This window comes from Perissodus microlepis, chromosome 16, assembly GCF_051167445.1.
Source record: "Perissodus microlepis isolate ML-2025 ecotype Zambia chromosome 16, ASM5116744v1, whole genome shotgun sequence".
Lineage (NCBI taxonomy): Eukaryota > Metazoa > Chordata > Actinopteri > Cichliformes > Cichlidae > Perissodus > Perissodus microlepis.
This window is the reverse complement of record NC_140476.1, coordinates 18,899,723-18,916,040: the sequence shown is the minus strand read 5'-3', so window position 1 is coordinate 18,916,040 and position 16,318 is coordinate 18,899,723. Positions and strand designations below refer to the sequence as shown.

General features: G+C 39.0%; 1 protein-coding gene and 1 long non-coding RNA gene across 4 annotated transcripts; one reads left to right on the top strand and one right to left on the bottom strand.

Moving 5' to 3' along the window:
• Positions 1-386: 386 nt before the first annotated feature.
• On the top strand, positions 387-10,122 carry LOC146370752 (nectin-3-like protein). Of its 3 annotated transcripts, XM_084954837.1 has the most exons (8): positions 392-606; positions 2,459-2,800; positions 2,918-3,220; positions 4,010-4,103; positions 6,906-7,060; positions 8,326-8,425; positions 9,342-9,451; positions 9,759-10,122. In XM_084954837.1, the coding sequence occupies exons 1-8, from the start codon at positions 492-494 to the stop codon at positions 9,821-9,823; spliced, it is 1,284 nt and encodes a 427-aa protein (XP_084810963.1). In that variant the 5' UTR covers positions 392-491; the 3' UTR covers positions 9,824-10,122. The 3 variants fall into 3 exon arrangements, 1 of the variants encoding a protein (XP_084810963.1); XR_014802909.1 differs by lacking the exons at positions 8,326-8,425; positions 9,759-10,122 and having other exon boundaries at positions 387-606; positions 6,906-7,292; positions 9,342-9,430; XR_014802908.1 differs by lacking the exons at positions 9,342-9,451; positions 9,759-10,122 and having other exon boundaries at positions 387-606; positions 6,906-7,292; positions 8,326-8,414.
• On the bottom strand, positions 9,025-13,878 carry LOC146370751 (uncharacterized). The gene is made up of 2 exons (XR_014802910.1): positions 11,434-13,878; positions 9,025-10,788 (listed from the first exon to the last, which is right to left on the bottom strand). It is a non-coding gene; the product is annotated as an uncharacterized LOC146370751 (long non-coding RNA).
• Positions 13,879-16,318: the final 2,440 nt, after the last annotated feature.

Genomic DNA, 16,318 nt, shown 5'->3' with positions numbered 1-16,318 from the left:
CTGAGGATAATCTTTGGAGTACAATCCACTTTTAAACAGACACCATTCTGTAGTTTTATTAGGGTCTGATCAGAGCATGGAGTTGAAAGTGGTTCTGTTAAATTGATTAATAAAGACCATTTAAAACAAACACAAAGCTTACAACGAAACAACAACTTCATATCTTGCAATGGTCAAAAATAACAAGCACATGATTCTGTGAGTCACATGCTGCACTTTTCACTTCATATACCGTGACAATGGTGTTGCTCTCAATTGCAGTTATACTGAAGTCCAGGTAAATTGCATGACGGCTGGTTTAAATGTAATATTTGAGGCCTTTGTTTTCCATTACTTGCATGGTTTACATATTGGAGCAATGCTTTGTACCTTTGTCCACTGACCTCACTGGTCATTTTCAGGGGTTTACACGAATATGTATTTCGTTTACAGACCTAACAACGTTTTTTTCCCCAGACTTTGGAACGTTCTTATAACTTTAAGATTTGCGGATGGATGAAGCTGCCTTCTTTTGTGCCAATTACTGCCACCGTTTCCCTTTACGATGTGACTCCATGACACGTACGCTTCTGATGATAGTGCTTCTGATGAGTACAGACGCTGAAGGTACGTGGATTATCCTTTATTGCTGTTGCTTTGGTCGAAGGTAGAATAGAAAATGTCTTACATCTCTTATTTTAAATAAGAAGAAAACCCGTTTTTTAGTGAGCTGCCCGCGATCACCTTCGTTTTGGTATTTAATTTCTTCACTGTAGGTGATCACTTCGAGTTTCTACGCTAAACATCAATTGTAAATTATTATGTTTTAAAAGTGTTTTTAAAAAATGTAAAAGTGTAGGATTGAGAGTCGTGTTTTGTTTTTATAACCCACTCCTGGCTAAGTACACCTCACCAGTAACTGTTTTTGATATGGGCGAGACGGGCGGTTGCCCAGGGCGGCATCACGGGCATAGGCAAAAAAGTTGCTCGTACTCTGCCCCGACATCATGCCAGCTCATTTTGGGGATGGCATAGACACCGATCGGTGTTCTTAAGGCCATTTGCTGGGAGTAAGGGCGCCCTCCGTTTGCGAGGCGCGCCCGCTGCTTGCGACACAGGGAGGAGAGGACGGGGATTCTCTGGCTGACTGGAGCACCATCTAATAACCAACTCGCAAAATAAAACAAAATATAAACAAAACAACAAACACGAAAACACCAGACATTATGATACAGACTTCTAATTTGCACCGATGTTTTTTGTTTTTTTTGAAATTCTATATGCGAAAAGTGAGTGCGAGAGCCCTCGGTGCGCCTTCTTGCTGCTGTGCTGAAGTCAAAGTAAACTTTATTGTCATCTCCGCTACATAAAGTCCAGTATATAGAGAGACGAGACGACGAGGCTCCAGTTACACCAGTGCAAATAAACAAACAATAAATATAAGAAGAGTAAGAAAATAAATATTCACTTTAGGACCAGGGGTAAAGGGATCAATAACAATTTAAAATTTATAATTTACAGTTTGATGATTTAAAGTTTCACACACAACCTGTCGACAGGGGAGGGCTGCTTCCAAATAGAGCACATTTCATTCATAATGTTGTAAATCCAAGACCATCATGTATTCATGATTTGAATCCTGGGTTGTGTGAAATCCCAGAAATAAACCCTAGACAAAGCGAATCTGTGAACTAAGTTGTAGGTTATGTTGTGGTGATCCTCGGGTTGGGGGATGGATGTTCATACTAGAGTGCAAAATTAAAACCAATGGAAGATGGACAAGAAAAGTTCAAAGCCATCAGGTGCTCAGTTTAGAAAAAAAGAGAAAAGCAGAGGAAGAGAAACGATACAGGTAAGCAGATGTGTCATTGGATAATGGCAGGTCATGTATCCTGAAACAATCAGAATGATAATCAGGATACTTTATTAATCCCTAAGGAAATCATATGGATTACAGATGCTCCAAGAAGAAATTGTAAAAATAGTAACAGTAACAGACTAAACTCCAAACAATCCATTATATTACAGATTTTACACAATTAAGAAATAGCACTAATATATGCAGATCACTCAATTACAAATATCAAGGATTAACAGAAGTGATTAAAAATAAATATAAAGAAAATTGACAGGAATATTACAGAGTGGAAACGGTGTGTGTAAAATGGGTGTAACTATTGCAGTGTTTACAGTGTATTAGATGGAGGAGTTGTACAGGGAGATGGCCACAGGCAGGAATGATTTCCTGCTTTTTGGTAATGTCAGTCTCTCACTGAACGTGCTCATGACTAGCCAGTATGTCATGGAGTGGGTGGGAGGTATTATCCATGATTGTCCTTATCTTGCACAACATCTGCCTCCCAGACACCACCCTTAACCCCCCCCCCCCCCCCCCAACACACACACACACATAAAACACACATACAAAAACACATAAAAAAAATTATTCATTAAATTTTTGTGTGAATGCTCTTTACAGCTCTCCGGGTGATTGGTGGAAATGTGAAAGTGGTTCAAGAAGGTACCGCTGTCTTATCGTGTTATGTCATGGATACCAATGATGACCTGACACAGATTACCTGGCAGAGGAGGACAAGAGAAAAACCTCACAATGACAATTTTCTAACTATCTTATCCAGAGATGGACCACAGTTTGTCAGTGAACGTGATGATCGATTTAAATATATCGGGAATTTTAATGACAAAAATGCAACTCTCCAGTTATCCAATGTTGCCCTGAAGGATGAAGGCAGCTACACGTGCATCTTCACCCTGTTTCCAAGTGGAAATCAGAAGACAGAAATACCTCTAAACTTGCTTGGTATACTAAACTTTTTTTATCTTTATTTTAAAATACTCTTGTGTTTGTATGTGAGACACAATTATTGTCACCATCCGTCTTGCATGTTCATTTAAATTAGTGCTGTAACTCTCCTAGTGCCTCCTTTCACAAGTGTGATGGACAATCTTCCCACTTTGGGCACAGAAGAGGTTTTATTTGCTACCTGTACGGCTGCTGACTCGAAGCCTCCTGCAGAGGTGAGGTGGCTCACTGGTGCTTTGGGAGACAAAGTGAGGACGACAACAAACTCCACACAGTATGACAACGGCACGACTACCACAGTCAGCTCTCTGTTTGGTGTTCCTACGAGAGAGATTAACAGTCACCAGGTCCAGTGTGTCATCAGTGGTGACTCCCTGTCTAAAGATGAAAGTCTGCCCTTCACTATACAGATCTACTGTGAGTATCAGTTGCTGATGTAGTTTATTTATTTTTTTTTTATCCATGGTTGATGTATTTGTTAGATTTTTTTCTTGGAAATCTCTGAAAATTAGCCAGTGGACGCATCAGTCGCAATGCATGAACAGACTCAAACGCAGGACTCTGTTAGTGAAACGGTTGTAGTTTATTTATAACAGACAGAATACCTACGACACTACTAAGGGACTGATAGATATAATCTGTTGCTGAATTCTGAAAACGCTAAAAGCTTTATGTGTAGTAAAGACAAAACATTCCATGTACCAAACTTTGTTTCGACTCCTTACGTAATTAAATAAAACAGAGGCAGTTTTGCTTTGATGTTTGACAAAACCCTCAAGGAAATGACTAAAACTAAGAAAGTGGACCTAAATGTTTGTTACTGGAAAGAGGATCGAGTCCAATCCAGATACTTTGTTTTGTTTTTCCTCTTTGTTCTGGAGTGTGTGCTTTTTTGTTTTTTTAAATGAATGGGAGTGAAACATCCCAAATCTCATGACTTTGCCTCCTGTTTGTCACATTGTAGCATGTTGTCACAATAGATGGGAAAATTCTTTCTGAAAGACAAAAACATCTAGACTGATTAAAAAAAGAGCATTGTTATTACTAAAGACTGAATCATGGCCTGAACCACACAACATCAGCCTCAGTCCCAAAAGTTTGTCGAGTTCGGATTCAAGATGTAGGAAACATTGGCGAAACATTATTTTCATGTTATTACTGTGTCCTCAGTTCAGGATTAACACAGCTGTCTTTCTGCTCTTGCAGTCTCTCCCACAGAAGTGAACATTAGAGCAAAATCTGAGGACTCATTTGAGTGTGTGACAGAAGCCAACCCATGTGCAAATTTTACATGGAGCAGGTAAAGTAGCTTGAATAACAGTTTCAGCTGAAACATTCATTTCATTGGTTCTTTTTGTTTGTCGTAAGTGACCTGTGCTGAGCCATGAGAAAAAAGAGCAGTATAGAGTGTTTTTATATGGTTAACAAAGTTTGTGAGGTTTTGTTCATATATAATTTCTCAAATTTCATTCCCAGTAGTCCTATCTGAACTACCATAGCAGAGTTGGATGTTGAGTAAAGTCAGTCATATGTCAAAAGAATGACTGATGACTCATGGTGAGACATCGATCATATGTCTAAACTTCAAATATTTTTACTTCTTGAGTGTTGGTCATATTTTAGTGAAATATGCACATGATTATTATGTAATGGGTCCTCACTCAAACTGGGTCATATGTGACCAAAAGCGTAACATACTGACAATTTGTCACATAGCATAAAATGTTACGCTTTGGGATGAGAACATGTTGGTTCACAAGAATCACTACTGGTTTGGGACTCTTTTTCAGTTCTCAGTGGATTTTAATAGTCATTCGTTTTTACAATAAAGCCAAGCAGAGCCAACAGAGGTTATCACTTTGTTTCTGTACTTCAGCATTACACAAACGGATAATGATCCAGATGAGCTACTACATCACAGACGCTCTCGTTAAGTAGATGTTATAATAAATCATGGTTGGTTCCTCACATAACAATGAATAAAACTGAAAAAAATGTTGTAGCCTACTCAAATGGAAAAGCTCACATAGTAAATAAAGTATCAAATTCAGTCATTTGGAAAGATTTCAGTGTCCCGTGACTATTGATGATAATGTTTTTGATGTTTTTTTTATACAGTCCCTTCATCCACTTGTTACTTATTTATTCAACATAAACAAAAATATGTACACTCCTAGCTTCACAGGCAATAATGACTGCTGTCATGCAGTTCTTAAAATGCTTTAATTCTAAGGTATTTGCTGTTACACAGTGGTAAATCTTTGCTGGTTGCATAGTGGCAGGTTTCTGTTTGATTGTTCTTCAGTTGCCTGGTAAAAGCCGCTGAGCACATTATTTGAATGCCTTCTCTTTATAACCCTGTCACCTGGATACTGAAAGCACTTAATTTCTCTCTCTCCTTCCCCTACACTTTCTCTCACTCCCTGCTGCTCCTTGATTTCCCCAAACAGCATATTTGCTTACTCAGGTGCTGACAAGGCTCACTCAGTAATTACCCTTCACACACTGTAAAAGTAATGTGAAGGTCACTTGCAACACTTGTTTTTTCTCTGCTTTCTTGTGTGAGACACAACCCAAAGAATGGAGAGACCCAGTGTTTTGACAGTTTCTGGTTTTTGGAAGCAGTTTGAATTTTGCTGCTGCTGGAGAGTAGTTTGGACCTGTGGGCTACAAAAGCGCATCTGGTGGTTGGTTGTCCAGGAGGACATAAATGCCTTGGGGTGCATTTATGTCAGGAAGGCTATCTGCTGTATAAATCTTCTCCATTAAACATGCTGAGCTACTTACTTTTCTGACCTCATGTGAATAAGGGAGCAGCTAAAAGTGGCTGCTGTTTTTTTCCCCTAGTACTGTAAACATTTTCACTGACTGAGCTCCTTCCAAAAGATATTTTTTTGGTTCAAGATGGTCAGAGAATTAATGTCGCAAAAACAGAGCTCAGCACTCCCTCAGAGCTGAAGACTGGAAAGTGAAGTAGAAGAAATGTTTATTGATTAAGACATACCTGTTAAAATGTGAGTCCACACTAAAACAAAACAAAAAACATTAAAACATAAGCAATAAAACAGAAGTAGGTTGAGTTTAGTATAATAAAATTGTAACAGGCCAGTTCAAACCTGTCTCGAAGCATATGTACTGTTGTGTGGAGACCTGAGCACTACTTGCCTTTGTAGTGGTGTTGCCATGGTTGTCTGGGAACTGGGAGAAGGATTATGTAAACCTGTTTCAGCTCAGCAGACAGAAACTGAAAATATGGCTGAGCGATGATCTGAGTTCCTCTCAAATCCAAAAAACAAAAGGTGATAATGTTGGTGACCCATATGGATGACACCTTTGGAGAGATGTGAGATTAGACACTAAATAAGTAGTCATCCAGTCATAGGTGTTCTTTAAGGTGGGTTATAGGATGTGTTAACAGTTCATATTGAAAGCTAGGATATATTTAAATGAAATGAAATAATGGGTCCTAAAATGATACAGTGTCACTCAGCAATCCTTCTTGGCTTCTCTGTTCGTAGTTCACTGCTTATCCATTAGATGTGAGGAATTCCTGGTAAATGCAGTGTTTATGCATTTAAACAGATAAGTGTTGTTTTATCTTAAGTGGCTCTTAAGATGCATTAATTCATTCTGAGCCTCTTGAGAGAGCAACCCCATTCTGCTCACGTTTGTCATGTAAATTAACAGTGGATTGAGAAGTTTTATCATCTGGCATCAGAATTTGCTGCTGTGTAGATGTGGCCTGTTAAATCCTCATATCAATGCTCCACAAAAGATGATAAAAAACATCACAATCTTGTGAGTTACAAATTCACGTACAGGACGCTAAACAGGGAGTTAGCTGGGCTGCTCTCCAGAGTAGTGTGGTTTGAAATCTTACAAAAATGAAGGTTGTTTTTTACATAAAAAATAATTGAACATGTTAAGTGGGATGTATTTTTGTATTTAGGTGAAAATTATAAAAAATACAAAATCTTGTTTGTGGCAAGAAAAGATCTATTGCAAAGAGCTGATAACCAAAATGTGTTTGACTTTTAGCACAACTCACACTTTTCTGCTCTTTCTGTACATTTCATGTTGAGTCTCATTCATGTTTTTCCAGATCTGGCCACTCTTTGCTACAGTCTGCTGTCAAAGTAGACGGTGCAAAGCTACAACTGCTGAGCTTGACCTCTGATCTAAATGGCCTCTATCAGTGTGAAGCATCTAACACATATGGAAGTAAGCGCAGTCAGCTTTATGTGCGTGTGGCATCAGGTGAGGTCAGCTTGGATATCTGTTTATGATTTTTGGATTTGTGCTTTTGTGGCTGTTGTGTCATTTTGATATTACTGTTTTCTTTTCTGTGCACTTCTATGAGCTGCAACTCTGATGTGCTCATTTCAAATCACCCGTGACGCTCGTCTCCACACACTCGAACCTTCCCTCCCTGCACTCTCTGCTTCATCTCTCTTGTGCACTGTCTGTTGCTTTGGATGGTTGACCCCAGGTATTTAAAATAATTTACCTTCCGTATCTCTGCTCGCTGCATATTCACTGTTACACCTGTCTCCTCTCCATTCACACACGTGTTCTGCTGACTTAAGTTCTTTTCACAATAATCCGATGCACTTCCAGATTCACTAGCTGTTCTTCGTCTCCAGCTTCACACTCAGCTAAACTATAAACCTTTTTTTCTGCCACCTTTGCTTAATTGCATTGCACAGGGAAATTCTTTTCTTTGTACACATAAAAAAAACGCTTTGAGTCTTGAATCTTGAACCCAGAGCCTGTCTCAATTTCACCCTGAACTCTGTGCACATTTTTTCCTTCTTCAGCTTCCACCGTGTGATCCTTGCCTCCATTTTCATTCACTTTCTCTACTTGACATCCAGAGTCATCCAACAGACTACCATGCAATGCTGCCTAGCTGTGTTCCTCCCTGACAGTACTACAGTCTCCTGTCTCTTTCCTGCACCTTCCTCCCTTTACACATAAAATATAGTCCCCCGGTGTGGATCTTCCTCCACTTATATGTCAGCCTGTGTTCCTCTGTCTCCAAAAAAAAAAGTGTTCACTACCTTTTTCACTAAATCCAGAATCATCTGTCCTCCAATTTTCTCCTTTACTCTCTCTTTACATTGTATTAAACTGCTCTCTTCGTTTGCATATAGTCCCTATATTTAAAGTCTCACCTTCATACCCCTATCTTTGCTTCTCTCTTGCTGACTTCAAATACCCCTACCCCTTGCCACTTTTGCCACTTCTTTTATGTTTGGCCAACAGTATCACAGTTTCTACCAGCATCCTGTTGGCCAAAAGCCAAAAGTCATTGTAAACCCTCATTATAAACCCAGCCACCCACTGATCCAGTGAGGAAATCTCATTCTTTGTGAGCCACATGCTTGATTTGTGTTGGGTAGATAATGTTTCTATATTGTCTCAGTCTTTTTAATGAAATGTGAAATAACAAACTAAATGTCATGAAAGTGGGAAAGAACAATCATCTCATTCTCATGTTCTTCATTACTGTGCCCCTGTAGGAGCATGCTCTGCTGCTTGGGCCTTATTTGGTGTTTTGCTTTTCCTGAACGTTGTTGGGGCTGCAGCATGGTACTTTTATAAACATGGATGTTTTCAAAGGTATTTCATATATTAACTTGCATGTATCTAATATCTAGAATAATATGTAGTACTTCTCATTTTAAAGCTTATGTACCTAATGTCTTAAGTGTAAAGTTTAATCTGAAGGGAGGCCTGACATCCTCTAGTAAGCCCTTGCATGTAGGTTCACCGCCCGGTACCATTGAGCCTTACTGGCTATTGCCATATTATACCAGATTTAGCAGGTCCACCACTGGAGCTCGGTGCTTTTCATAGATGACTTCAGGATCACTTTGTGACATGTGACAGTACAGAGTACAGAGGGTACGGAGAAGCCATAAAGAAGGTTGTGTTGCTTGTACCGTCATTTAGCATGAACGGTTTGATGGTAGGTCAGAGATGATGTGGGGAGACAAATCCATGGAGAGACGCAGAGACCTCTACAGGCTGCCATTAGGAATCAGGATGAAATCCTTGAACACACTGTCAGGCCCTACGCTGGTTCCGTTGATCCTGGTTTCCTCCTCTTGTACAATATAGCCCGACCTTATTAGGTGGGAATATAATACAATATATATAATATAATACAAATATAATACAAAGTATTGACTCAGGGGGCTGAATAATTACACACACCCCACTTTTCAGTTATTTATTTGTAAAAAATGTTTGGAATCATGTGTGATTTTCGTTCCACTTCTCAAGTGTACACCACTTTGTATTGGTCTCTCACGTGGAATTCCAATAAAACTGATTCATGTTTGTGGCTGTAACGTGACAAAATGTGGAAAAGTTCAAGGGGGCCGAATACTTTTGCAAGCCACTGCAAATTGTACATTTATTGTTTTATTTCAAATATACTGTTCTGATGTACAGAGGTTAAATTTTAAAAGTTGATTTACTGCCCACAAATTTGCAGCCTCTGTGAATACTGTGTCACTATTTTGTACGGTAGGAGGTCTTTAAACCAACATGGTGGCAAGCAGCATGACACAAAACATCACCGGAGTGTGAGAAACGATGATCACGGACCAGAGGAAGAAGACCTACAGAGAGATCAAAGAGGTCAGTAACCGTTAATTTGTTCATATACTTTATAGCTTCCTTTTGTTTCTCCCACAGTTAAACAGGTCTCTGAAAAAAGTACATTAATTATTTATTTTAATTTTAACTACTGTTGTGCAGTTTACTGGAGGCGCATTTATAGTTTTAGTTGTGTACAAGGCATTTTATTAAATCTGTTTATTAATGTGTGTGTTAAGTGTTATAGAAGTTTAAATGTTCTTTGTTAAATCTGCAGACACTGAAAGTATTTGCATTTTCAGTTGAAATTAAATACAGGTCTAAACAAATGCTCCGTATGATCCCTCAGGAATCTCCCTGACAGCAAAGATGAACATTATTTGGACTGAAGGCTCCACCAACATGTCATTTTAAAGTCAGCTGGTAAATAAACAGATGAACAGATCTCCCTGCCTGAACTGGACACCATACGTGACACGTGAACCTGCAACAGGGTCTGGACCACAGACAGATTAACATAAAAGCACGGGGATGTGAGACAAACACAGGAACATGACCGCGGAAACAAAGGGTAACAAAACAGGGAAACTAGACACAAAAGGCAACTCATGTAACTTAACAGCCCAGAGGTTGAAATAATAAACGCAGTTGTTAAAGAAAACAAAAGTCACGACTAACAGAAAATAAGAAGTAGAATATAAAAATCTCTTAAATCCAAAGGAATGAATCACAAGACCATAATAAATTCAAAACTTGGTTGAAGACCCACCATGACACATGCATGTTTTAAGATTGAATTATATGAAAGTCAAACTCAATTCAATTCAGTTTAATTCAATTTTGTTTACAGAGCATACACAGAGCTTGAGTTTAGTCTCTTAGTCTTGAGTTTATCTGTATTTCTAGTTCAAGGTGTCTTGTTTGATATTAGGTTTGTCTTTGTGTCATCTCTGTGTCTTGTCCTCTGCGTCTCGCTGTGAAGTCAGTCTTGTCTCCATGTTTATTTGCCTATCTGTTTCCCCAGTCATGTCTCTCGCTCTCTCTGTCTCTTCACATCTCTGTGTCCGTGTCTCACCGTTTGTGAGTTCCTGTTTACTTTGGTAGTCGTCATCTCATGTGCCTCGTGTTCTGCTTTGCTTCCCCCATCTCATCATGTCTGTTTCTCTAGCTGTGTTCCCATCCTCCTGTGTATATATTGCGTCCGTCTCCCCTTGTCCTTGTTCCGTTACGTTCCAATCGTGATCCTGTTAGTTAGACAGTTTGTATTTAGCTTCATTTTCATTAAAAGGCTCTCCTTTGGCTGAAACTCCTCTGTTTTGCCTCCATGTCTGCAATCCTGGGCCCTCTTTCACCACACCAGCAAAACAGAGAGCTGCAATCTTTTGGAAGATTGAAACAAAAAACACAGGTTTCAGGAACCACTGTCAACAGCTACCACAGGATGGCAGTAATGTTAAGGATGGATTCAGACAAGTGGGGAGCTTTATAGTAACACTGTTCAAGATGAAATTAGAAAAATTGTTTTACTTTGGTAGGTTTTAATTTATGTCTATTTTTAGACTTGACAAGCCAAGCACTGTCTGCCTTTCTTGTCCTGTATGCCATGTGTTAAATTACAGTGATGTGAAATGATTCATGGTTAATGATAGAAATACAGTGAAATACTTAAATTAAATTACTTAAATTATTTGTTACTTGATTTTATCTAATTGTTGTTTTTTTCCCCACTTGCTTGGTACGACCTTTCCCGTAAGGATACAATGTCACATCACTCAGACTTTTACATTTTGTCTTTTTTGCACATTGTGCATTTGAAAAGCACCATGACAGTATACAGCCAATGTGTGAATGCAGTTGCAGCTGGTCTGTCTGTCTGTGCTGATTGGAGCTCAGTTTTTCTGTCTGTTCTATTTTCCTCCTGATAATGTAAGCTGTTAAGTTACAGAGGATTTGAAAGCACAGTGATTATATAGGGAACATGAACATGAACACAGTGTACAGTCGAATCTTAATAGCTTACTTACAACTGGGCTCGTCAGGCACTCTTTTGGCTGCAGTGGTTATTTTTATATTTACATGTTTCCATCTCCCGTTTCTGCTCGGTAGCACCTAGTACTTTTCGGCTTATGTTTTTCTCCCTCCCTCACGCTCACAAACACACAGCGGGAGGGGCGGTCCCACACGTTCTCCCTGCAGCAAGGACTACACCGCCCATGAGGCTACAGTCTTAAAGGGCCATGCCTGTAACACTCTGCCGTCGTATTAAATCCTTTTTCGTATTGTCCATAAAATGTTTCCTTCGCAGGGTAATTATAAACCTTTTTGCTTCCTAGAATTAGTTTTGTTTTTTGGCAGCAACAAAGCGCAAAATCCAGTCAGCCTCTGAACCCGCCTCCCTCCTCCTTTCATTATTTCATGATTTGGTTTGGTCCAGGTGCCAGCACTCTTGGCTGAGCAAAGTGGAAAGAGGGTAGGATGGTCCATTAACAAGAAAAGAGAAATTAAACTCATAACGTCCACATAGAAGACACTGCTTGACTTTCCTAGCATTAGATAGCTTACTTATTTACTTCCTTCCTTCAGAAAAGTTAACGTCTATTTTATTTTTATATCAAATAATGTTAAAACTGAAAACATTATAATGTAAAAAAAATGGCTTGCACATCTCAATCTTGCACAAAATCAAAAAATCTGTTTGTCTAAGTAGAATATTTATCCATGTCTGCACAGTGTTATATTTTTAGGACTGGCATGGTTTGCAATATTAAAGCAGTCTGGCCCAAAGTGATATTTTTGTTCATGAGGTTGCACCCAAGACAGTGGCTTCTGAAAGCTGAAGGCTCTGCTTTCCATAATACCTTTAAATATCCTAGGAACCACAGGTAAACCAGCAGTCTGAGAGCAAAATGCTTTACTGGGTTGGTACAGACCTATGAGGTCTTTGAGACCAGACTGGGCCTGATAATTCAAGACCTTGTATATGAGGAGAAGGATTTTAAATATGATTGTGGATTTAACAGGGAACCAATGAAGAGAAGCCAGTATGGGAGAAATATGCTCTCTTTTTCTAGTCACTGTCAGTACTCTGCAGCATGTTGAATCAACTGAAGGCTTTTCAGGTAGTTTTTAGGATCACAGCTGGATACTTTGGATAAATTTGATACACAGACCAAAGTGTCATAACTCAGCATGTGATCATGTGGTTGGGAACTGACTTCTGTCACAAAAACAGGAAATAATAATGATAATTGTATTAATGTTAATATTAATATTAATAATAACTGTCTTGTGAGACAGAACTTCAGTCTCTCACGTGCTGTGAGCAGAGAGATATTTTTACTGTAATTCCACGCGGGTTGGCTAACTAAACTTTTTATTAGCTTCATTGTGTCTTTGCAGCTGATCTGAAACTATAGATCTGCACTATCAGTACAATTGCTAAAAATCTTCTGCATTCTAAAGAGAAACTGTCCACAGTATTGGACTCCTATCTATATACTGGAGGTAAACATTTTCAGAAATTCTTCCAAAATCCTGTTTCCATATTATTACGTTTGGATTTCTGTTTTCTTCCATCCAATCATTTGCTACCACTTATCCATTTGAGCTGCAGTCTTAGACATGCCCAGATCTTCCTCATCCCAGCGACTTATTTAACCTTTTTCAATCATATAAAGCCATCTGAGTGATGTAAACTTGCCAGCATTTCCTGGACCTGCCTCGGGGACCGCATACATGTGGGACATGCCCCGGAGGCATCCTGATCAGATTACGTTGCACATGCTTTTCATATGTTCTGTGATAATATTGTTGTGCTGATCACTTGTTTTGTATTAAGCTAATCTGTTATGGGTACGCCCTAAAAACGGGCTCAATATAAGTCAGCATCTGTACCACCAGTATTATCAAATACTACATATATTTTTTCCCACAGCTCCTATTGTGTTTTGTTCCTGTTTTCAAGAGCCCGAGGCAGGGACTTGTATGAGATTCAGAAACTGGGTTGTTTTTAGTATCATGTTGAGCTCTGAGAAATGGTTAGAGGAACTTGTTATTACATTCTCACTTCTCACAAAATGCTGTGACTGATATGTTCTCTTTACTAAGCCTCTGTTTTTAGTACTTGCTTGCTATGGAGAATATAAGAGAAAGGACACACTGGGTGACCTTTGATCCAGGTCACACTTGGAACAATAATCAAGAGAATAATAACCTTCCATAATTATCTGTGTAGTTCTTGTATTGCAAAACAAAGTTACTGGATCGCACACAAAGATGCAACAAAGACAAAAAAAGACAAAAACAAAAAAAAAGAATATCTCTGCATTTGACATTTTTGTTTATTTACTGGGGCCATGACTTTTTGCTCTCTTAAATATAAATGTTAATTTTTGTATTTAAATTATGAACTATGCCAGGATTTATGGTGAGCCTGATCACTGAGTTAGGCTGTGTGGAAATTTTAATAGTTTACAGTGTGCTAGTTTTTGTTTGTTTGTTTTTTGTTTGTTTGTGGGGGGGGGGGGGGGGGGGGGGGTTTGGGGGGGGGGGCAATCATGTGCAATACATTATGCGGTTTTAGAATTTCTATTCAATGTTTAGTGTAGCTAGGCTCAAGGTGTTAATGCCAGCTTATTTTAATAAACAACACTGTCTTTTGTAAAATCAGGTTGCCACTAGGGGTGGTAGGAGATTACAACCCATGCCACCCCTGTAGATCCGCCCCTGATCACTAGGGAGTTGTGCATACTCCCTGCAGATCATCTGCAGGATTAGATGGTATGAAGCCCAGTCTAAGTGGGACTACCTGTATAAATAAAGGTTAAATAAAAAGAGGCTTGTTTAGTGAGAATCCTAGACAAAAGGAAACTGTCTAAGGAATCCAAACAAAGAGGCACTGTTAGTTCAATGAGGAGGAAGGAGCTAACAATTGTTCTTTATTCGGAAAGTTGCCAGACTACATGACTTACATTCTAATTCCAGTGATTTAAAAAGAATGAAAACAGGAGACATGTTACAGTTCATAAAGACTAAGAAGCCTTTTGTTTTGTTTTTCAAAAGGTCCTGATCTTGTACCTCATTAATTTGGAAGATTAAGTCAGTAAAATAAACATTTTTGACCTGAGTGAGCTGATGTTTGGATGTCTGAACAGAAAGACACCCCTGGCGCTCTACACCATTTTCTCTAAGGTCTGTGCAGCCTGTCTGAACTTAACTGGAGAAGAAGCAAAGAAGGGTTTAATGAATGGTCTCTGGCTGATCACTTATAAGGTAGTGCCAAAAAATCAGCTCACACATTTCATCACACATCTCTTGGTTTTACTGCATCATCTAAATTGAGGAGCAAAATTCTAATAATGTCAACAAATAATAATATAATAATTTGTATATTTTTTTAATTTTAAGATCTCCCAGATGTGAATTACCTAAGCATCCTACCAAGGGCGTAGATTTGGTTTTGGCATTGGTGGGGACAGATGATTCAACCACCGAACCCTGTCCTGTTTCTTTTTTCTTTTTTTTCTCCTTCTTGTCTTTGCTTCTTGATAAAAAAGGAGAAATACACTTGCCTACATATCCTATTCTGCATGCTTTTAAACTATTTAAAATCACAATTCATAGTTTTATATGTGAATTATATCATGTTAAATTACTATTAAACAAATGACTGACTAAGTTAGGCTTTAGTTTACTTCAGCCATATTCCATATAAATCAGGTATCATACAAAAATAAAAATAGCTTCAAATACAGTCATGACAATAAAAAGAATATGACTTTAGGGACTTAACAACATTAGTTCAGTTATAGTACACCAACATCTGTTATACTTTGGCACTAAGGGAACACTGAATGACCTGGTGGTTTTTGTCCATTAACTACTCATCTAAGATTATCACAAAGAAAAAGATCTCTCAGCAAAATTATGCAACATTTTAGGCACTATTGCTCCTATCAAATCAGTGAGCTGGGATTTTTTATTCTAAACATGAACTACCGTACAGCAACAGACATGGACTACATGCCCCACACAACAACTCAATGTCCACTGTGTGAAGGAGCCAAACACATGCCTTCTCCTCTCGTTAACTGAGATAAACTGCTGGCATATTTGTTTTACATCTATACTGTCCAGTCTCTCTTGGTGGTCATGGCATACATCAGGATTGTTTAATCTCATTTGAGTCATTGTTGACCTTACTCACTCACTGAGGCTCACTGTGGTCGTGAGTAGGGATGGGTATCGTTTAGGTTTTATCTGATACCAGTACCAAACCGGTACTTTTGAAACGGTGCCGGTGCTCGAACCGGTGCTTAAAGAATGGAGAACACAAAATTGGTCCAAAAACCTCTCATGTTCAGCTGTTTTTTTGTAAAAAGATAACAATGTTAGACTTTTCTGCAGCTGTAGGGGATTTATGGTATCACTCTGGGCTGGAAGCAGTGCTTAAACAATGGAAAAAACAAACTTTGTCCAAAAGCCTCTCATGTTTAGCTGTTTTCCACTTTTTCTTTGGTCATTTTAGCTTTTTTGGCCAGGGTGAAGGGAGTATCTGCCATCAAACAAGAAGACAGCCGCATGTAACTACGACGGTGTTTGCTAGTTCACCTTACATGCATTAATTTAATAACGTGGTGAGCCTACTCAACGTAAATTACACACGAACAACATTAAGCTACTCATGCAGAGAAGAACAGCTGTTGCTGCCATCATCATCCGTCATCATTTCTGCTACACTGGCAGGGCTAGGGGCCAGGACTCTCCTCTTCGGGTTTTTGGGGGATGTTGCTAAGTCCGGGTCAGATAACAGGCAACCCAAGCGCAGTAGATGTGCACGGTGTGAGGTCTCGCAGCAAGCTATCAAATACGGCGCATTTCTCGGCTTTTAACAAAACGCTATACGTCGCC